The 22,690-nt window shown below is 39.7% G+C and overlaps 7 protein-coding genes across 7 annotated transcripts; 2 read left to right on the top strand and 5 right to left on the bottom strand.

Annotated features, from left to right (window-relative positions):
* Positions 1–232: 232 nt before the first annotated feature.
* On the top strand, positions 233–6,300 carry LOC111598476 (serine/threonine-protein kinase dyf-5). Its single transcript, XM_023313735.2, has 8 exons — positions 233–304; positions 2,001–2,201; positions 2,274–2,441; positions 2,497–2,835; positions 2,894–3,981; positions 4,323–4,607; positions 5,903–6,003; positions 6,114–6,300. Exons 2-8 carry the CDS (start codon positions 2,046–2,048, stop codon positions 6,137–6,139), a joined length of 2,163 nt encoding a protein of 720 aa, XP_023169503.2. The 5' UTR covers positions 233–304; positions 2,001–2,045; the 3' UTR covers positions 6,140–6,300.
* Positions 6,301–7,190: 890 nt separating this feature from the next.
* On the top strand, positions 7,191–7,676 carry LOC111598478 (cuticle protein 8). The gene is made up of 2 exons (XM_023313737.2): positions 7,191–7,258; positions 7,320–7,676. Exons 1-2 carry the CDS (start codon positions 7,247–7,249, stop codon positions 7,614–7,616), a joined length of 309 nt encoding a protein of 102 aa, XP_023169505.1. The 5' UTR covers positions 7,191–7,246; the 3' UTR covers positions 7,617–7,676.
* A 668-nt stretch (positions 7,677–8,344) lies between these two features.
* Positions 8,345–9,129, bottom strand: LOC111598477 (cuticle protein). The gene is made up of 2 exons (XM_023313736.2): positions 9,054–9,129; positions 8,345–8,984 (listed from the first exon to the last, which is right to left on the bottom strand). The coding sequence occupies exons 1-2, from the start codon at positions 9,060–9,062 to the stop codon at positions 8,553–8,555; spliced, it is 441 nt and encodes a 146-aa protein (XP_023169504.1). The 5' UTR covers positions 9,063–9,129; the 3' UTR covers positions 8,345–8,552.
* A 3,757-nt stretch (positions 9,130–12,886) lies between these two features.
* LOC111598475 (zinc finger protein jing homolog) lies at positions 12,887–14,641 on the bottom strand. Its single transcript, XM_023313734.2, has 2 exons — positions 14,564–14,641; positions 12,887–14,446 (listed from the first exon to the last, which is right to left on the bottom strand). Exon 2 carries the CDS (start codon positions 14,444–14,446, stop codon positions 13,286–13,288), a length of 1,161 nt encoding a protein of 386 aa, XP_023169502.2. The 5' UTR covers positions 14,564–14,641; the 3' UTR covers positions 12,887–13,285.
* Positions 14,642–16,415: 1,774 nt separating this feature from the next.
* LOC111598481 lies at positions 16,416–17,052 on the bottom strand. Its single transcript, XM_023313739.2, has one exon. It carries the CDS (start codon positions 17,050–17,052, stop codon positions 16,480–16,482), a length of 573 nt encoding a protein of 190 aa, XP_023169507.2. The 3' UTR covers positions 16,416–16,479.
* Positions 17,053–18,329: 1,277 nt separating this feature from the next.
* On the bottom strand, positions 18,330–18,852 carry LOC111598480 (cuticle protein 7). The gene is made up of 2 exons (XM_023313738.2): positions 18,841–18,852; positions 18,330–18,782 (listed from the first exon to the last, which is right to left on the bottom strand). Exons 1-2 carry the CDS (start codon positions 18,850–18,852, stop codon positions 18,330–18,332), a joined length of 465 nt encoding a protein of 154 aa, XP_023169506.2.
* Positions 18,853–20,585: 1,733 nt separating this feature from the next.
* Positions 20,586–22,111, bottom strand: LOC111598474 (mitogen-activated protein kinase kinase kinase kinase 4). The gene is made up of 5 exons (XM_023313733.2): positions 22,021–22,111; positions 21,666–21,971; positions 21,440–21,591; positions 21,122–21,376; positions 20,586–21,063 (listed from the first exon to the last, which is right to left on the bottom strand). Exons 1-5 carry the CDS (start codon positions 22,073–22,075, stop codon positions 20,950–20,952), a joined length of 882 nt encoding a protein of 293 aa, XP_023169501.2. The 5' UTR covers positions 22,076–22,111; the 3' UTR covers positions 20,586–20,949.
* Positions 22,112–22,690: the final 579 nt, after the last annotated feature.

The following is a 22,690-nucleotide window of genomic DNA, read 5'->3' as shown; positions in this document are numbered from 1 at the left end:
CTGGCTCCTCTAATGATTCCACGTAGTCGTTGGGCTTCGTGCGTGGCTCTCTTTCTCTCTGTCGCTCCCGAGGCGTGTTTGTTGACAACGGACTTGGGAGGGGCGCTTGGTCTACTTAGGGTTGCGGTTGTTGTGGATATCGGCATAGTTGGTAGTTGTTCACGTTTGCTTCTAAAATAAACTTCTGCTCGCAGTAGATATTGAGATAAGCTCAATTTCGCAACATAAATATCTGCAATTTGCTAACAAAATAAACTCAAAAATATTGCCAAAAGTTCCAGCGTCGGTTCCAAGTGCGTCCTAGGTAAAGCTTAAGACTGCCAATACGAAATTGATGGCAAACTCCTGCTATTTAAAGTTAACTAGAGTTAATCGATAAAGTGAACCCCGAAATTACTTAAAGTTCGTCTTTGAGCTGCTCTCGAATACATACATGTATATATATATATATATATATATATATATATATATATATATATATATAGTATATACATACATAATATATAAACATGTTTTATTGGTGTGCGTGCTTATATGAAGAATTCAATTAAATAATATGTTAAATGTGTTTCAAGGCTACGGCGACGGCTACAGCTACGGCTAAGCCAAAACAAAAGTCTTGCTGACTCAAGTTTTGGTTCCGGTGCCCCATACCTCCTGCTGCTCCTGCTGCTCCTCCTACTGCTCCACACATGCACATTTCTAGTGTATTAAGACTTGGGACTTTCAACGAATCGTCTTATAATTTGACATGGTGCAATGAATAAATAATAGAACAGCCCAACATTTGTAGCTTCTAATTGTCTCTGAAATGCGATACCAAATGGGGACGCACACTTGGCTATGTGACTGCATTTTTTATTTTTATATACAGGGTGCCTCCATGTAAGGGCGAAATTTCCAAAGTTCATGTAAATATAGCACTTGGCAGCCATTCAAAATGTTAAAGGGCAGCACATAGCTAAACGGTAGACTTCTTATGAAAATTGTGCGAATCTTTGGAGTCGTTAAGTCAACCTATTTATCCAAATAGATATTTGGTTTTAAGCTCCTAGCGATAGATTTAAGGCTAGTGCTAGGCTGAAACCAGAGGATAAACATTAATATTCATATTTGAGGGAATTGAAAACTAATCTATCTCATTATGTATTTATGAATATTATGATATAGTCTATATATCATTCTTTAACGCAAAATCAAAAGTCACCTTACCCACACATCACCCTCTAAAATCCAGATTGTCCTTTGAATGAGTGAATCCCATTTTATTGAATAAAAAACTGTCAAATGAAAAATTCATTAGGCGCATTTGAAGGCAGTGAAACGAATAATTTATTAAAAACTAAACACAATTACAGAGCACATGGAGAGCACCTTTTGATATAGGCGTTTACTATATCAAAAGGGAATGAGTCCCTAATTACAAATGGCTGATGATACGTTTATTATGATAATGGATCTCACTAAGTATCCACGAATACTTATTTATATATCCATTGTGTCGCAATCAATGCTGCCAATTGATTCTTTTGTTTACTCCAAAACTATGACAGCTGACCTTGATGGTTGGGGGAGCACATGGACGACTGATATCATCATGGTTCGAATGAATTGGTCAAGTCCTAAATAGTTCAAGTTTACAGCTCAATCAATATATTGATTATTTCCCAATTGGAGGCATCCAGGCAAATAAAAACAGACCTCAACATGTGGTCCCTGCCCTTAAGGTGTTCAGGTGTTCGCTCGATTCAATTAATTAACAGTTACTTTAGCTGATAGAACTCAACACGACGATCTGATTCGATTTTAAGTGTTTGCATTTGCTTTAATGGCGCTCCGTTTTCCAACAAGTCCCTTTGGGCATGTCGACACCAACACTAATCAACAAGCAAATAGTTCTGATAATGAAGTATTTAATGCAGCATTCATATACTTTTATAGCAAAAAGAATATCTGAAATTCATGAATATTTAATTTAAAATAATTTTAATCTTTTTTAGTTGCTTGTGGAAAATATGTAAAAACGCTCCCATGCTGATAGTAAGATGAATCGGTATATAACACTGACCCAACTGGGTGACGGAACATATGGAACCGTGGTGCTGGGCCAGCGGAAGGACACCGGCGAGAAGGTGGCCATAAAGCGCATGAAGCGAAAATATTATTCCTGGGAGGAGGCTATGAATCTGCGAGAAGTGAAGGTTAGCTATATAACATGATATTCAGTTATTCTTTATCCATTATCTAATTAATATATAATTTGTTTTTCGCAGTCTCTTAAGAAATTATCGCATCCGAATATCGTAAAGCTGAAAGAAGTCATACGAGAGAACGACACGTTGTACTTTGTGTTTGAGTACATGAAGGAGAATCTGTATCAAATGATCAAGGATCGAGATACGCATTTACCTGAGCCGGAGCTCAAGAGTATTCTGTTTCAGGTATGGCTCGGGATTGCAATTCTTAATGGAATATGTGAATCATTTGTTGTTTTAGGTTTTAACGGGCTTGGCTTTCATGCATCGACATGGTTTCTTTCATCGCGACCTGAAGCCGGAGAATTTGTTATGCTCCGGTCCGGAGTTGATTAAAATTGCGGACTTTGGGCTAGCGCGAGAGATTCGCTCGCGCCCGCCCTTTACGGACTATGTGTCCACGCGCTGGTACCGGGCGCCGGAGGTGCTGCTGCACTCGACCAACTATGGCAGCACCATCGATCTCTGGGCCATGGGTTGCATCATGGCCGAGCTGTACACGTTCCGGCCGCTCTTCCCCGGCAGCAGTGAGGTGGATCAGCTGTTCAAGATTTGCTCCGTGCTGGGCACGCCCGGAAAGGTGGGTCTGCCAGCTTATGCTAGCTGATTCATAAAGCAGCTTCTCTTTTATTCAACAGAGCGATTGGCCCGATGGCTATCGACTGGCTGCCATGATACACTTTCGGTATCCGGACTGCATCAAGGTGCCGCTGAGCAGCGTGGTCAGTCGGTGCAGCCAAAACGGCTTGGATTTGCTAGAGGATCTGTTGGCCTATGATCCCGAGAAACGGCCAACGGCTCAGCAGAGTCTCAAGTATCCATATTTTCATGCGTTAAAGCGCATCTCGCCCACAGCGGCTGCCAAGGCCAATGTGAGGCTTAGCTCCAAGTATGGTGCTGGCTCTGGACCCGTGCACCTTGTCCTTCCTCCCACTCTGTCAAATAATGTGCTTCCGGTGCAGGAGAAACTGCAGGCCGTGACTGAGCTCATACATCAGAGCAATATCAACAACAACAACAACAACATTAACACCAACAATAACAACAACAGCGACAACAACAACAAGAACAATGGCAAATCCTTGTACAATGGCCAGATCAGCAAAAATGTGAGCATGCCCATCAAATATCAGCCCAAGCTAAGCTTCCTCTCCAACAACGATCTGTCTGGGTTGGGGACCACTGACCCATCCGGCCTCGGCCTGGGCGTGGCCACGCAGCAATCGGGCAAAGAGTCCATCAATGATATTTATCTGAATCGCAACATTTCGCAGCTGTTTGGTCTGCCAGCTCCGTCCGTGCCTCAACAGCAGCAGCAGCAGCAGCAGCAGCAGCAGGCACAACCACAGCTGCCTCCCAACGTCTCCTTCAGCAATACGTCGACACGCAATGGTGGCGCCATCTATGTGAATGGCAGCCAACTAAGCTACGAGACGGCCAATAAGAATGCCAAAAACAGCAGCCGTATGGCACCTGGTATCGGCGGCTACTACGTGCAGACGCGACCCACGCTGCTGCAGCCCGAGGCCAAGGTGTACAACATGTTCTCCAAGGTGAGCGCCGTCCAAGCGCCACCAAATCTCATCGTACGCCATCACCAACCACAGCTGCCCTTCGAGCCGACGTCCCTGCTCAATGGCTCTGCCATGCGACTGTCGGCGCGTTCGCAGGCAGCGCCGTCAGCGGAGGCAAGGATAAAGGCTGATGATCTGGATCTGATATTGGGGTAAGTGGATACCGTTTTGAAACAAGATTTGGTGGTTGGTCTTGACTAAGAATATAGATAGATCATGAGATAGCTTGTGCTATCTTCTGTCCGTCCCATATGCAGCATGATACCCTTTTGTAACCTTTCAGTAAATGCAGGGTATACAGGGAATACTAATTAAATATAATATAAATATTATTTGTCCATTGCTGTCCTGCGTAGCATTTGTGTGTTTGGTCTGTGCCGTCCACTCAATTGTGTCCTCCAAAGAGTATTCGCACTGTAGATACCCTGTTATTTTCCATTTCCTTTGATGTGCTTTGTACCTTGTTCAAATAGTCGTTCTCACTTCCATACAGCTCAAAACTGAAAACGTCAGCGAAACGTCAACGCAATGCCAAGTCGAACATCCTGCTGGAGGATCTGTTCGGACATCTGTCCATGGACTCGGACAGCGATAGCAAGTATCCGCACACTGTGCCGCCCACGCAGCAGGCGAAGAGTGGCCAAACGACGACCAGTTCCCAGAACGGACGCGACTTCTTCAGCGAGAACTTCAAGCGCGAACGAGTCGTGAAAAGGCGCAGCCCCAACAGCCTCGAGGCGAACAATGGCAGCCGCACAGATTCGCTCTCCACGAATCCGTAAGTAGTTGCAGCATTTGCTGTGGCATGACAGAATACTCATTCGATTTGAATACATTCATACTCATATTTGTATTGTATGATCGAACCTCATATCTTGTGCTTCTTTGAATGTCTCCATTGTGCTATCTCTCTCTGTCTCTGTCTCTATCTCTCTCTGTCTCTTGTTTTCCCTTATATTGTTTTCTTTGTGTCTTTTCATTTGCTTGTCATTGATCACTGAACATTTTGTGCGTGCCCCAGTGATACCCAAAACGACTCCTCAAATGATGAAGGCTGTCGCTTTTGGCCCATAAGGTAAAACCCAGCATTCGTCAACTGTAAACTGTAAATACATAAACCTATAGAGTAGACTTATTCATTTATAAGCTCATCATCTACAAGCTAAAGTAGTTGTGTTTTTTTTTTCATTTTACACCTTTTATCACCAACACACAGTTACTTAAAGCAAAGTTGAATACCCCTACTATGATTTTCTTTATAATTCTTGACACGATGTTATATAAATTGATATATGGCAAGCCACAAATTAAATTTAATTCCAATGAATCGTTAATATGTAGTTTTCGCAAATTTATTATTTAGTGCGTCTTAACAAAGTAATATTAAATAAAATATTAGTAAAATTTTAATATATGGGGTATTAAGAAAATTGACATTTTAAAGACTTCAAATATATAGACAGGCTGAATGTGTTTTACTGTAGATTATGTAGGATGTGTGTATAAATTGTAGAAGGTAAACGAAATTTAATTATCGAAAAAATACCAAAACTAAAATTATAAAATAAAAGTTTAGTAGAATGTCAAATCTTATTATTAGCTCCTTTCTACTGCGTATATATAGTATATATAGTACAGATATATAGTGCATATACAGATACACATATCTAAGCATAACTTACTGATCATCTCTCTAAATCTGGAAGATTAGCTTGTAAAGCATTACATAAATGGACTTTGGCTAGGCAGACTAGTCAATATATATTTTTTCTATGCTATACATTCTGTGAAAACCTGATAGAAGTTGCTCTTTGGATTTACTGATGACTAAACAAAAAACTTTATTACTTCAAAAAAAGATATCAGAAGCTTAATAAGAAGTTCTAAATAGGAAATTTGAAAAAAATAAAACAAAGATTACTAAATAAAAATATTATTATATTAAATATGTATTAAAGTATATGTATATATAGTTAGTTTCACGTATATGCATGCTAGATGTTTGTCAAACTATGATAGACGTAGAAACGTTTTCTATAAAAAATTCTAAAAACATTCGAAAAATAATTACAGAGCTCAAAAAACACTAAAGGAAAAGGCGGCCACGTTTCCCTGGGATGAGACGAACAAAACAGAGGACGAAAAACTAACAGCTTGGATGGTCGCCGAGAACGGTAAATTGAGATTGAAATTAAAAATTAAAATGGGTGATCTGACTTCCAGATAGATGCACCTTAGCAGAAAGCATATATTGGATATATTTCATATTTCATTCCTTTGACAGGATCGTTGTTGGAAAACAAGTTTTGATAAGGAAGTACTAAGCGTGGCATGAGAACTCGAGCACTCGTTTATGTTGTCGTACCTGAAACCCTGAAACCTTCGGGTCTTAAATAAACCACACAAAGAAATAAAAACCCATTCAGCGCGTTTCCTTCTACGTTTTCATCGAACTGAATTCATACACCAAGTAGAAGGATAATAATCATCGTGTAAATCGAACTAAATTAGATGTGTTTATAAAATCCATTAATTTTAATGCTGTGATAATTATAGAAAGACATAAATATGTAACAAATAACTATATTATGTTAACGGTTAATTTAAGTCCACAATAAATTATGTCTAAATAATTTATATTTATTTTTTTCTTTTTAAAGTTATTGATGATGATTCGATTAGGAATTGTTTGCTTTTGATGGTATCATTCTATTGAAAATATTATATTATTGAAAGAAAATTATAATTGAAGGAGTATAAGAAACTAGGAACACTTTATCTTTATATATTCAAAGTGGAAACTAGAAATCTCATAATCTTATAACTTTCCATTGTTTGAGTCAACATCCATTCTGCAAATGGTGTTAAGCCCATATGACCTTCAAGTCAATGTCAACTTTTATTACAATCAGCAATCTCTTAACATATGCATTGAAAAGTTATAAAAATGTCTTTATTTCTTTATGCAAATCTAAGCGCAGCGAGTCTGGATTAAGACCCATTTCGGTAGCAATGGGCTATAAATTTGAAAGATTTGTGATGCTGCATTTTTTGTTAAATCTTGAATTAAATGTTTATTAATTATTGCAAATCTAGTCTGCTTAGTTATATTTAACTTAAGACCAAGTTTATTTTCTGAAGCGCATCAGGTATCATTTCCCCTATGTCTGCAACTGCAGTCGAGACGGCAGCAGCGACGCGTGCATTGCGTAAGAGATTGCACTGTCGGGGGATTCGGTTTCAAAGCTTCACAGCTTCATAACATGGCCACGGTGACAATGGGGCACTTGGCAGTAGGTTGCCCAGGTTGGTGCATATAAAAAGACGGTATCGCGATCGGTTTGTCATCAGTTCACTAGATCTCGGCTTTTGAGTCAGCTGTGCTCGCTCTGCAATAGAAACTCAACTGGAAGCACCATGAAAGTCTTGGTAAGTGGATGGGATTTGATAATGCAATAATAAAATATATCGAATTCTGTATTGATTGCAGATCATCAGTTTTATTCTGTGCGCTGCAGCTGCAACTGCTCAGGCGGGCATCATAGGCCATGCCGATGAGTTGATCTCCAGCCCGCCTCAATATGAATTCCATTATTCCGTGCACGACAGCCATACGGGCGATGTGAAGGATCAGTTCGAGCATCGACGAGGCGAATACGTTACGGGTCGCTATTCGCTCATCGAACCCGATGGACATCGTCGCATCGTTGACTACAGCTCCGACCCGCTGCTGGGCTTCAGTGCTCATGTGCGTCGCGAACCCATCTCAATTCTCTCACGTCATTAAAACATTTACAAACTGGTTATAAAGCATCATGTCTGATTTGCATACTACTATTACTATTAAAAGGCTGTTAAAAACTATATATGCAATTGATTTAATTTTTGGGAAGGAATTATATATTCAGTTTGGAACTTACCAGTCAACAATCAGTCTAACATATGTTCGTTTTTAATCTATATAATCTTTAGTTAAAGAAGGTCTTGCAAAATTAATTTTTTGTTTATCTATATCTCACATTCAATATTTTAATATTTCAATGTTGTTTCAAAATATGCTGATAATAATATTGCAGCCATTCAATAAGCTGGAACGTATTTGCTGTAAGCAATTTTTATTATGTTAAGTATTCATGTTGTACATAGCAGTGGTTTCGCTGTTAGTTTAACAGCTTTAGCTCTGCTAGACAACATTAGCATTTTGAGTTATAAGACTTATTTCTGTTAATATTTTTGCTAGCTGTTATATTAACAGTTTTATAAGGGTAGCCTTAACAGTTTAGTGTGTGGAAGCCAAAAATTGACGCACTGTTAAGTTAACAACTTCAAAGGATAAAGTATAAGAACTAAGATTTATACATATCTAGCAGACTGTTGAATTGAGAGCTGAAGCTTAACAGAGTTTGGATTTATAGAAATGCATTTATTGCGTTTATTTTTAAAAATATTCGTATTTTATAATACATAAGCAGCACGAATTTATAATGAAACATGTTTGCATATATAAATCGTGTTTAAAGAGTCTTAATAGAGGGACTGATGCGCGTAGGTGTGTGAAAGTGAGTAGAGGAAAGTATGGAAAATAGTGTCTAGAAATGTTACAGTTACAATTACAGTTGCTTTCAGCTGAGTTGAGTGTTCAGTTTGAGATGGGTCGTCAATGCAATGAAATCAGTGTTTGGAATTCTCTCTCACGCTCTGGCTCTCGCTCTTTGTCACGATCCTAGTGGTACAGGCCCAAGGGCAGCTTGGGGGCAGCCAGAAGCTTGGGTTGCGCATAGGCCAATGGCAATGGAGACACAATCTTGGCAACGGGTGCAGCCTTAATGATCTTTTGGCCCAGAGGCTCACGGCGAACGACGGCATTGAAACCGTTGTGGGCATCCGATGTATAATCCACGATGCGCTGGTAGCCATCGGCATCGATCAGCGTGTACTGTCCCTGGACCTGATCGCCCTTGCGGGACTCTGTCTGGCTCTTGATGTCACCAGTGTGTTCGTCATGCACGGAGTAGGCGAAGTCGTAATGGGCAGGTGCCTCCACCTCGACGGTCTTCAGCAATGGCTTCACCAGATGTGCTGTTGGCGCAGAGTAGATGGGGCTCAGCTCAATGGCAGCGGCAGCAGCCACGCCCAGGACGAACACAGACATAAGCTGGAATGAAGATTGGTTCACTTTAGTCTGACGATATTTTCAGCATTTCGCTTATTTCAGAAAACTCACTGAGAACATTTTGAGTTTTGAATTGAGTTGAGCTGAATTGAGCTGAATTGAGTTGCTTGGATCACTACACTTGAGGCTCCTGCGTTGAACTATGTTGTCAAATGTCGCGCACGCAACTTTTATACCAAAATCGTTTGCACAGCTCGAGCCCCACCTCCACGGTTCGTGCGGATTAGTCCCAGCCCGAACCGGAATCCAGCCGAATCTAAAACAGTTACTTTTTGTTTTGCCACTGCGGCTTTGATTGCCAATATTTTGTATTACCACCCAAATAAAAATCAAACTCAAAATCAAATAAAAATAAAATCAAAATCAAAATAAAAAAAAAATAAAAATAATACACAATTTTACTTGTTGTATATGCTGATCCAGTTTGCAATTTTTGGCTGCTTGTCAAAGCGACTTTTGTTTCTGTGGGTCACTCGTGCAAGGGATCAGCCAGACACCGCAACATAAATACATATATGTCAAGCTGATCTACTGCTTGCATAGCCAGCACCAGCAGCAGCCGATTTACGAGCCAATAATTATCATATTTCAAAGTCGAGTGAAAGTAAAATTTGAGATAAAGCAAAAGTAATTCATTTTGTTTACCAATCAAATGTGAACAGAGATTCAATTGTGTATGAATTATTTATATGATCAATTTAACTGTCTTATAATATTTTTAATGCTATAAATAAAATTTAGCTTTGAGTGTTTCCCAAAAGTTTCATGAGAACTTGTGTTCCTATTGGAAAATATATTCTTATTGGATTATTGTTCATCAGCTTTCAGGCAGCAGACGAATTTCACTTTTGATGCAAATTGGCCAAATCTTTGACTGCTGAGAGTTTTCAACTTGAACAAAATGTAGTTGGAAAAATCGGTATCTGCTCATATATTATTATAGCTGCTATTAGAGCGCATCTCATTGCAGCAAATCGTGACTCAGTTTGATATATTTTTTTCGGCCTTTTATTACTCTAATTTGCAGAGCATAAAATTGCATTAGACCTCAAAATATATATATTAAATCGATAAAAAATATGTAATTTATTACTTTTATTATTGAATGCAATTAAAATATATGCAGTAGATCACAAAAATTGACTTAAAATGTATTTGATATGTTGTGGAGGCGAACTGGTTCGGTAAAGAAAATAATATATAAATATATATATATATATATATAAAAATGATTGGCTCGGCCCAACTCTATTAAAACCTGCATCAAAATATTGATCAGCTTAAAAATAGTTTTATTATGCAAATTCTTAGAGGTACTCAAAAACAACTTTTGTTGCTATATTTTTGAAATTTCTTAATTATTTTTGATTGATTGCTGTGAGGTAGCAATCAAAAGTTTCAAAAGAAACCAATTGAAAGAATGCACAATAAATGTTCAGAAGATCTTTGGGCATATAAATTTTATGGGTTACGCTAACTACTATACTACTACAGTATGGAAACTAGAACTAGATATCTGTAATATGTGCTCTTGTATATCCATTAGAGTTAGAGCTGCTTTTTTTGTTTACATACTGTTTTTTTCTATAGCTTAACAACTTGAAGTAGGCAAAGACAGGAAGTTCTGTTGAGTTAATAATTGCTTTAAATTAATTTTATATTTTTCTTAATTTTTCTTTTTCCATAGCGATTGAAAAACTAATCAGCACAGGAAATCCAAAACCATTTAAAAATCATTTAGCTATCTTAGGTGAACACTAAGTGGTACACATTAGCCGACATTATGCAGCTTTAGGCGATTTATAATTGAAAGATAAGAATTGGAAAGACAACAAGTTTCTATAACTCTTCAGTTTAAAAAGTTAAACAATTTTAGTGCATATTTCCAATTAATGTTTTTCTGCTTTGAAGTCAAAACAGATACTTAAATTATGATCAGTCTGAACGTAAGAGTTTAATAGAAAGAAGAACCAAGATCAGAACTTATATAACGTTATAAGTGAATATTAAACCTAGACTCTATTATAACTGAACTATATTATATTATGTTCCAAGCATTGCACTGAGTTTTAGATACATAATTAGACTGCAAGTAAGTGAAATTATAAACTGGAATATAACAATATGAAATATTCATCAGAAAATGGTTAATATATTATTATACATTATATATATTAAAAAAATTATATTATATATTTAATATATATTTTTAATACATTAAAAAAAATATATATACAAAATATATGAAATATTTAAACCTACCGAAAAAGAAAAAGTTTTGATTGAATCAATTACCCAAAGCAGATATTTCTTTTAATTAATTTTAGCATATACCAAATCTTCAGCACAAGCAATTGATAAATTCCGGCCAAGTTGTGGGCACTAGCTCAATCAATCAATCTATCACAGCAGCATCAGCTTTAAGTGAAGTACAAAATGAGCTGGGATTAATTATGCCGTCGATAACTCCATCAAATGCACTACAAATTGCACATTGACATTCAGACAGCCTTCGGCGAGCTTGCAGTTTTTCTACTTAATTAATTAATCAAATTGCAACATCCGTCCGTATGCCACACAAGATACCGCAGCCACAGCCACAGTTACAGATAGAGGCAAAGCAGTTGCAGCCAAAGCCACCTTTAGCCAGGTGGGAGGGGCGTTGGCTGTGCTCTGTGCGCTGTGCCCACATGCCAGAGGCCTTTCACGCACTTGGCGCTCGACGCACACAAATCAATGCGACACCGCCGATCGCCGCTAAGAGTGAAAAGCCAAAGCAAATATCCAATCGAGACACGTAGGTAAATTCGATATGAAGTAATAAGCGGCTCGGCGCGTATCTTGCGCCACATTCATTTAGAACAAGATTACGACTGCGTGGCGAGTGGTTTTCAAGAGCTGCAACACTCCAGACACTGCACCACTGCACCACTGCACTAGTGCACGAGTGGAACACGGCTCACGCACAGGTCCAGTTGCAGTCGTTGCGGCACGCCCGCTGTCGTTGGCTGTCGTTGTCGCCCAACCCAATCAACTCCATGCGTATCCACTGCACGAGCTCACATTTAAGTAGACTCCATAAATAATAAGTTGTGTCTACTTAGCGACATGTACACACTTTGTAGATTGTCCGATACCAACACACACACACGCACACACACACTGAGATTGAGGTGCTCCACGAGTACTTAGCTCAGTGACTGTTTTGGCATATGCCAAATAAATCGCCTTCTGCCCACTTTGCTGCAAAGTACAAGTGCCCAAAACTCTTTGATACCAGCTGAGTGCCTGAAGGTCACTGAAGGTGACGCCGGTGCCGGAGGTGTGCAGAGTGTTATGTTGGCCAAAAGTGACTCAAAACATTAAACAGCAAGCGTTGCCCGTTGCAGACTTAGTGGCAATTAAATTCCTTGGAAATTACAAATGTTTTTGCCTCACTCAAGAAAAGAGCCGAAAAAACTAGATTTCAATGAAATTTGTAAGCAATTCATTAAAATGTTTGTGGAAAGGGTTTTTCCCTCTTGAATTGATATTTTTCTTATTTGTATCTCTTTTATTATGTTGATTTCATATAAAATTTTGATTAATATATATGCTTTAATATATGTCCACCACCAGTTGAACAATAAGGGTATTCCCTATACACAAGTCTAAAAGACATAAAATTATTAAAAGAGGAAATTTCTTTTAATAGTTTCGCAGCTTCTATTGAAACATAATTCCAGTTTATAATAAGGATATTTCCTATACTCAAATCACATTATTATGGCTTACAGATTATCTCAAATCTAAGACTTAAGACCAGCTGCAACACCACTTGTTATACAGAAAAATATATGTAAAAATTCTCATAAATGGTTTGTACTTGATAAATGTATCTTAATCATTAAGCAAGAGATATACTTTTATAGATACTTTTTGATGTTACAAATGAGTTTGTCTTGACTTGATGCTATTCTTGCTTGACGTGGTGCTCAAAGGAAGTCTTCGAACTGAGAATGAGCATATATATGCTATATATTCCTGAATAGCCAAGAGGCTGATGAGGCTGATTCGTTGCGCTCTAAAGTCTCAGAAAAAATTCCACTGCAAAGGTTTTATAATCATTGATTGATATATTATGATGAGTTCAACAAGTCAACGCACAAGGAGAGAAATAAATAAATACATGAACAATGCGTTGTCAGACTAAATACGTACATATGTAGACGTGCATACATACATAATACTTAGGCTTAGCCCTAAACCTAGCAACAACTAATAACAATTGGCGGCGCAGCGAGCTAGTAATCCAGATCTCGCACTTGGTTGCCGTAGCCGAAGTCCTTCAGGTAATTGTCTATGGCCAGATCGAAGGACGATGATTCTGATTTGATCTTCGGCTCGGGCGCATCGTAGGACTTGTCCGGATAGGCCTCTGTCTGGGAGGGGTATGCCTCGGTCTGGGGCATGGGCAGTGGCACGGGCACTGGCTCGGGCACTGGCACTGGCACTGGCTCAGGCTCTGGCTCGGGCTCAGCATACGATTTGGGTGGCTCTGGCGCTGGAATGGGATACGAGGTGGTGCTCTCATAGATGGGCGCCGATGTGGCCACCACCTCACCGTACGGCGTCTTGGCCTTGGCCACGGCACCACCCGAGGCAGCAACCGCAGCCGATGCTGTCTTAATTATAACATGCTCCTTGCGTGGCGAAACTTTGTTGATGACCTGCCTGTACTGCGGCTGGAGTCGAGAGATCAGAGGCTGTGGTGCGTAGTAGACCGTTTGCTGTTGCGGCGGCTGCGGACTGGCCGGATAGCCCTTGCGAACGCCATAGGATGAGCTCAGCAGATGCGCCAGCTCCTCCAGCGTGTAGTTGGGCGCATTTATGTTATTCGCAGCTGGCGCGGATGCGGCGACCGCCGCCTCATTGTATACCGCGGGGTAGGGCTTGTAGCTCTTGCCGGCCACCGCATACTTGGGATAGTATTTGCGCTGCAGCGACTGCGTGTACTCGACCTGACCGCCTGGCGCATAGTCGCCAGTGGAGGAGATCTGCGTGATCTGTTGCTTGGGACTGGCCACGGACACCTTGCGGCAGAACTCCTTGCAGCCCAGCTTGCACTCGCAGTAACACTTCTTGTAGGTCGATGACGTTGGGTAGGGCGTTGGCGGCGTCGTGTAGATGTGGGGCAGGGTTGACGTAATGGGCGGCAGTGTTGGGGGCAATGTGGTGGAGGGCGTGGTCACAGTCGGCGGTGTTTGCGTTGTGGTGCTGATCGTGGGCGTCGAGCCAGTCGTTGTGATGGGTGGCCGGGACGTGGTAGAGCTTATCTCGCTGCACGGCACCTGCTCCCAAATCTCCTGCTCGCACTCGGCGCAATACTCCGGAAAGTGGGCATGGCTGAGGGCAAGAGCGCTGAACGCCAGCAGCGCAAATATCGAATTGTGTCGCACGATCATCTAAAAGTAGTGCGAAAATGGGTCACTTTGGCAACTCGCTCCAAGGGTCAACGACACAGTTCACAGTTGTGAGCTATTGGCAATCGGCAATTGATTCGTGTTGACGATGATTTTTACCTTTCAGCAGTATTTGGATTTAGGCGTCGGCTCGGATAGCGCTTGGTCGGTCTCTGCTTGGTCGCGTGCAACTTCTTTAAAGCAATTTGCTGAATAGCTCTTAAATACGTTTTTCGCTGGCTGCGAGCTATTTGCAAATATTACAGCGCTGTGCAAATGGGTCGCGGAAGCGTTGCCCCCAGCACGTTCCAAATGCTGCACTCAACACGGCCGGGGGGCATGGGGATGATGTCGTCGACGCCGACGCCGACGCCGACGCCGATGCTGACGCCAACGCTTGCCACGGCGTCTGATAGCCCAGAGCCATAATTATATATTGGCTATGCTGAAGAATCACAAACACAATCGCAATCTCAAGCGCTTCCGTAAAAGAATTTCATGCATTGCGCAGAGCATTCGCTGATAGCCGTAGTCAGAGCCACAGTTCAGCCACTCTGCTGGCTCCGACTCATGCTCTAGTTCCGATTCCAGTTCCATTTTCATTAAACATTTTCATTTCACATTTTCAATTCTAGCTCTGCACGCATTGACCATTTTTTTGTGTCTGAAGTTTCAGTGGCGACTGCTCGATGGATTTATAAATTCTGTCTGCCGTCTGGCTCTGAGTCTGGAGCGGCTCACTCATAGCTGTTGTTGTTTGTTTTTATTTTTAGCATTAATTTCAAGTTTAGTTTGCTTATCAATCTCTCGATTAACTTATCAATTGGGAAATATTTTCGTGGGTCGAAACACGTACTGCGTCGATACTGGAGACCTGCTTAAGCTCTCCTCTAACAAAATGATTTATTTGTCAGTCGATATGAGCTGTGATTCCATATGTTCTATGCATGTGTTTCTTTAGGAAATATTAACTAGTAACTAAAAGCTTAAATATTGAATTGAACAGAGTGTATTTGGGATCAGCTCATTCAATTAAATATAATTCTAACATTTGGAATCTTCATGTTTTCAATGCATTTTCGAATATCAAATACCTTCTTCATACAATTTCTTATACAAATATAATTTTATTGAGAAAGTTGTATTCTATCTGGCTTATAGTTGTAAGCTTGGAGACTTATTCAGCTGTACCCAGTCTAAGACATGAATGGATTTATGTAATAGGTTGGGATTTTAACCTGACTGACTCAGTCACTTTGCCAACCAATCAAGCGAGCACGGAATATAATTCTATCAGACTTAACTTGCCCTCAATTAAAATTTAAGTTAATTAAATTAAAAATTTATTAAATATTTTTATTAAAAATGTACACAAATTAGTAACTAATAATTAAAAAAAATGAATAATAATAATAATAATCAAATAATTTTATTATTAATTTTTGTACATAAATTCAAAATTACTTAACAAAGAGTTACAATTTGAAAAAAAAACAAAACAAAAATAAAAAATATTAATTAAAGTATTAAAATAAATTCAGTATATATAAATTATATTAAAAAAAAACTAATAATAATAATGATATAAAATTATAAACTATTATTAATTAAAAAAATCAATTTAGTTCAGTTCCATAAAAAATACCATTATATTTGTTTTCTTTCGATATGCTTAACCTTACCTGAAGCTACTGAAGGTACTGAAGCTCTCTGCCTCTCGGGTAATGAGGCACTGAAGCTCTCTGCCCCAACTTTTCCCACAATGAGGTAGTTGAATCGAGCTTTTTGCCTTTCTTAATCCAACTTAGCCTAAGCCAAAAGACTTTTCTTAGTTTCACTACTACGACAAAGAGATATTCATAATAGTTCTTTATTGCTTATATTATTAAAGTTTTCTCACATTAAAAATTGAAATAAAACCTCACTTAATTAATATTTATTTAGCTTTTAGCACAACTTTTATCACGCTCACAAATAATTAATTGATTGATTGATTGACGACTTGTAATTGATAAAACTAACAATCAAATCAGAATCTAACTCAAATTGGCAATCAGTGTCTGGAATGGCTTGGCCCCGGCATAGACTTGTATCCTTGGATGATGGCTTCTTTCATTGAGGTGCATGGCCTCCACATGATTCTGGCTGGCGCTGCCGATTGATGGTTGCTCAAAGCTGCGCTTCTGCAGCTTCTCCCACTTAACCTCTTTTGGCTCATCTGAGGCTGTGGCTGAGCCACTGGCACTGGCACTGGCACTGGAGATGGTACTGGGCATGGTCATGTCTATCGTATGGCTGCCATTGCTGGAGTTGGTTAAGCGCTGCAGCATCTCCTGGTAGTGCGGCTGATCGGCCGTTATGTACTCTGGCTCATCCTCTGGATTCAAGATCTGGTAGTTGGGTGTGCCCAGCTCGTAGGTGGTCACGTCGCCCTGCTGCACCTTGTTCTTCAGTTCGCTGGCATCCCAGCCATATTGCTGCTGCAATGGCGCCATCCACGCTGTGTCCTCGACCGATGACGGCTTCTCGCTCGCAATAGAGCCTAGCAGAGCCAGCAGCAGTAAGGTGATTGTGAGTCGTGTGGGTCGTGTAGGCGCCGCGTCGCTCATTTTGCTACTGAACGCTCCAAGTCGACGGCATCCATCGTTGCATTTTGATTTTCGGCTGAGGCGGCCAATAGAATGGAAGAGTCTCCCAGCTTGCACGTGCGCCACTCGATAGAGCTGGAGGCGATGACGCGTCTGCTACGTGAGATTATCAACTTCGGTGGCTGCTCGTCTCGAGTCTCGTCTGCAGATAGCATTAGTTAATCAGACCATCTCTGCGGTTCCATTTCACCTTATCCAACGATGACACATCACAAATCATATCTGTGAGTAACTCAGCGACGCTGAAACCTCTTTCCATCAGAGAGAAGCTGAATGAAACGCTAGATAGCCAGATAGATAGATATGTCTATGATATGAGAGTTGATATTATAATGAAATCATTGTTTCCCAATTGTGATTGTATTCTAGTCAAGATATAAGACTTATCTCAGCTGCTTGCTCTCTAGTTCTAATATTTCTAATAGCTTTTACTTTTATTAAATTGCAAGTGTTCTATATATCTATTTCTTATATCTTATACGATATCTATGTGTAGTGTTCGCACATCTAACCAACTTTTTCTATCAACAACAGGAAGCTTGTGGCTATAACTGAGACACGTTTTAGCTGCTACCTAATTTTTCACTGGAACTTATTCAATTGTGAGCTATAGTTGACATGTTAAGAATATTTGAATTCAAATATTAATACTCGTTCATCAAGTGATAAGAGTATATTGGATTTAGCCATGTCCGTCTTGCTGCACACATATATATGTGCGCCCATAGGAGGCGTGGCAAATCGGAAAAAGTTTCTCATTTTTGAGTTATTTGATAAGCCAAAGCCGAGTAAGTCCCCATAAGCTGAGGCGAGGATATTGTATAGTACATAGTATATAGAAAGCAACTGTTTGTCAGTGACTATTTTCAAGTTCACTCTTAAGAAATTTCTTTTCAGATTTTAAATTTAATGGAAACTCGTAAAACTTCAAATTTCCTAATGCAACTTCAGTTTTCATCAAGCAAAAAGGCGAAATATTTTGTGTTCTTCTAGAGAACAAATTCAATATATATATGTATTTTTATGTAAGCATTATGTATGTATGTATGTATGTAGGATGCATCTATAAAATGAGTGTGTTATGTACGTATATAACTTAAGTAAGGCTCGTAAATGAATTGGCAATTGATTAGGTTGGCGCAAGTGAGTTAATTTAACAGATTCCTTGACGGCTCGTGCAGCTCATGAGATGTTGAGATGTAGTCGAAGTTATGATCGATTGACTAAAATATGACATTCTAGTATTTGTATTGGGCCGTGGGTCCCAAGACGGAGACATAATTGCCCTCAGACGGCTCGGCGGCCTTCAGTATGGCCTTGGGCGCATAGTGAACGAGGGGAGTCAGAGGCGACAGCAGCTTGGTGGCAATCAGTTTCTTGGGCTCCGGTGAGGGTTGCGGTATCTTGATGTCGGTCGGCTCACGGCGAACGAGAGCATTGAAGCCGTTGTGATCATCCACCGTGTAGTCGACGGTGCGCAAGTAGCCATCGGCATCGATCAGCGTGTACTGGCCCACGACCTTGTCGTCCTTGCGGGTCTCCTTCTGGCTCTTGATGTCGCCCGTGTGCGGATCGCTGACCGACCAGTGGAACTCATATGCCACCGGCCCATAGTCCGGCTCGGGCTGGAGCTCAATGGCCCAGACGGCGGCGCTGGCCAGCGTCAGGCAAATGCAGAACAGATAGTTGAGCTGAAGGATAGCCGTAGCAATTAGGACTTGTACCTTAGTCACCACGAATCGAACTTACTTTTCCCATCATTTACAAATCGGATATATTTATCTGGCTTCAACTCGAGAACTGTGTACGCACACGACGCTGATCGAGATCGTTGTAATTAAACTGTGAAGTCCTCAGCGTTTTTATACTCCACTCGCATGACAGCCCCAACGTCTCAATCGTACTTCAAGCTCCGTCTCACTGGATGTGGGGCAATCTGTGTTCGAATCTTTCAAATGGCTCCCAAAATCAAGCAGCGCGCTCATTAGCAGAGCAATGAAAAAAAATAAATTAAAAAACACGAAATACGCAAAGTGCTCACTTGGCCAAGACAACAACAACACGAATTGATTCCAATTGGAGAAGAAAATGAGAAAATGCAAAGACAAGCGTAGGCCACACCAATACCCAACCAGAATTTGTCAAAGTCTTGCCTACTAACTATAACTAATTACATCAGTCTTCCAATGTATATAAATCATTTTAAGCTAGATGACAGAATGACAACTTCATTTACATAAAACTATTTAAGTGTGCACGAGATGAGCTTTACATTTAAAATGATTTCAGCTTTTATATTAATTATATAATTATATATATACATATATATATATATTTTTTTTTTATTTTATTTTCATATTTCATTTATTTATTTATATTTTGGTTAATTATATTTAATTAATATTTTTCTGCCTTCATTCCTTGGTGAATGTTTTCTCAAGAATCTATGTGATATAAGATTTAGATGAAGATTACAATTAGCTTAAGCAATTCATATGTGTATCAGAGCAAGAATCCTTGTACTTCATATAAATACAGGCATCTTCTATAGTAGTGTGACTTCTTTTATAAAAAATTTATAATACCTTTTATAAGAGTATTATATTGAAAAAAAACTAAAACAAATGCAATCATATCGAAGCCGGCAAATGTTATCTAAGTGCATTCTTATTTCAGCTTTATTTTGTGTCTTAAATCAAATGTTAATTTTGCCATTAGTTGATCTTTACAATTCATAAAATATTATTAATCTTATTTTGCTTTTTGAATAATTTACGCAATGTGTGGAGAATAATTGCATTTGATCTAGATGAACATGAAAATTTGTCATTTGGCATGTGCCGTCGTCGCCTTTGGCTATTTAGTGCTCGGTAGATCCTCCCGAGAGGTGGCTAATTGAAGTGGCTATAACTCGTTTGGTGTCATTAACAAATATTTTAATTAATTGTCATTAGACGGCGGCGGCGTTTGCCTTATTTGATGGCTTCGAATTCAGGTTATCACGATTTCAATACTCTCAATATTTTTTTATAGTTTTATTAATTTTTCTCGCTCGCTTTGCAAATTGTGGCATGCGCACTTGTGTGTTGCAGGCGTAAGTTGCCCCAAACTGGGTTAAACATACCCAATATCGAAAAACTAAGTGCAAAATAAGATCGCATTTTGCATAGCCGCATTTTTGGCCAGTTGCACTTGTCGACTGGGCTAACAGACTGGATTGCGACGTTATTGATTATGAAAGAGATTTGATTAATGTGGAGGGTTCTCTTTAAAGTGGAGGTGAAAAGATAAGGCTTAATGAGTGGACAAATTTGTGAAATGCCTCAAATGTAATATATCTATTAAAATTGAACTTACATTTGTAAATTTTACTTGAATATTTGTCTGCTTTAAATAGTATTTATATTATATGTCCTTCTTATCGAATAAAAATTCGTTAAATTTATTTAATAAAATATCATAACAGATTTTAAATAATATCTTAATAATTAATTAAGCAATAATTAATCCAATTTAATTCCAACTTTCCTTTGATCTTCCCTCTATGTTTCATTTCATTCCGTTTACATCAGTTGTACATGCAGTCCGTTTCAGCAGCACAAATCCAATTCCGCTTCAATGCTTTATTTCATTCCATTTATATCACTTGTAGCATACAGCCTGTGTCCGCTGCACAAATACAACTAAAACCCAGTCCCACTTCAAAACTTCATTTAATGTCATGTACACTACTTGTAGCATGCAGCCTGTGTCAGGAGCACAAAACAAACTCTAGTCCAATTCCACTTCAATGCACCAATGCATTACATTCAGCCTTTGTCAGCAGCTGAAAAGCAAATCCTATTGGACTGCCAGAGCCTAATCCTCCTCCTCTTCTTCTTTATCCAATTTGGCGCGTATTTTGTGCTGCAAGCGTGACCGCAAAAGCTCGCGTCGCAGGCAATTGCTTTCGGCCTCAATAGTTTGTACCAGCTGCAACCGTCGTGGAATATCGTTATCAAGCACTAATCATTTATTTGTTGTGACTTACGCTGTGTGTCATTGCTGCGCGTTCTAGTGATTCCGCATCGGCGTCGTCATTCTTCAAACAGCAATCACAGGTCGACGAGGCTACATGTTGGCGATAGCTGCGACGCGCCTGGTCGGTCGGTTCGTATTTGGGCGGTGGATCATCGTCGTCTGCGGGAACAGCTGAAGGGACTTGTGCTGCACCCTCGTCCAGTTGCGTCCTGAGCGCTGCCAACTCTTCGCGCAAACTCTTGTTCTGCATCTCCAGCAAATCGACCTTGGTGCAAAGAGACTTATTAGAACGAAACGATGCAACGATTTCCCAACTAGATTTTATTACGCTTTCCAGCTCAAAGTCCATTTCGTCAATAATGTCATAGGACTCATCTAGCGCCGTTTGCATTTTTGCTAACTTCGCCTGCAGCTGCTCAACCTCCGCTGAGCTGCTTTTGCTTTGTTGTGACTGACGCTTCTCGAGCATTATTTGCTGCTCTACTCGAGTTGGGTTAAATAGTGGATATATACATATATATTTATATTTACATATGATGCCTTTTGATTCTCACCCGATTGGCGTTGAGCGAGTGCGGATTTCATAACCAGCCCAGTGAGCGTCTTTTGCCGCTTGAACATCTCCTCCAGCGCTTTGCAACGTTTCATCTTGTCTAGGTATGCATCCTGTAGCTTATTGTACTTCTTCTTGTGCATCTGCAGCGTCTCTACCATGCGATCGCGCTCCTCTTCCAATTGGAATGCCCTGATCTTGGCCTCCACATTCACTGTGGCGTTCGTGTGTTGATCTGTGGATGCGCGATTCAGTCTGTGACGTAGCAGAATATTCTCCTCCTCCAAACGCGCATTCTGTGCTTTAACTGGAATCTACCTTAGAGGCATTTTCTGATTGGCATTAAGTATACGCACCTGCGGCCAGTTCTGCATAAATCATTTGCATGGCAGAAGACGTTGGTCGCTCCATGTTGCAAACTGCTTTTGGACTGTTTCGATTAGTCAGAAGTTCCCTAAGTCTTATCAGTCAATTTGAAATAAGATAAGCTATCAAGTTATTGCCATATATTGTTGCCATATCAGGAAAAAGAAAAGTTCAATTTCCGGCAATGTCATTAAAATTAAGTTTATATAAAAGAATAGTACTAATAATAAAAGTAAAATATGAAAAATAGTCTTGCAACACAAAACATGTAGTCTTAAAATATCTCATATATCTTAAACCTCCAATTGGACTAGGCGGCACTGCACCCTAGCCGAGTCAACAACCTATTGTACTTAAAAACATGCCAAACAAAAGCTCTCGTCTAGGTTTTGATATTGGCTGTATTAGGGTGAGCCAAAGTAATCATTGCCTTTCGTTAAATTTTATATTTGATTTCAATTGTAAAACCGCTTTTATTGGTTTTACTTTAAAGTCAATTAGTTGAGTTTTCTAAATACCAGAAATAATTACTTAAGCAAAAGATACAAAATATATGCGAGGGTAGTCTGAAAAGAAGTCTGACAACAATATATTTTGTAATTTCGGACAAAGTTAAAAATAAAAACACAACATTGCATTTGCCTAGTACATTTATTATTT

This window comes from Drosophila hydei, unplaced genomic scaffold, assembly GCF_003285905.1.
Source record: "Drosophila hydei strain 15085-1641.00,03,60 unplaced genomic scaffold, DhydRS2 tig00008114-arrow-pilon, whole genome shotgun sequence".
Taxonomy (NCBI): domain Eukaryota; kingdom Metazoa; phylum Arthropoda; class Insecta; order Diptera; family Drosophilidae; genus Drosophila; species Drosophila hydei.
This window is presented reverse-complemented; position numbering and strand designations above follow the sequence as displayed.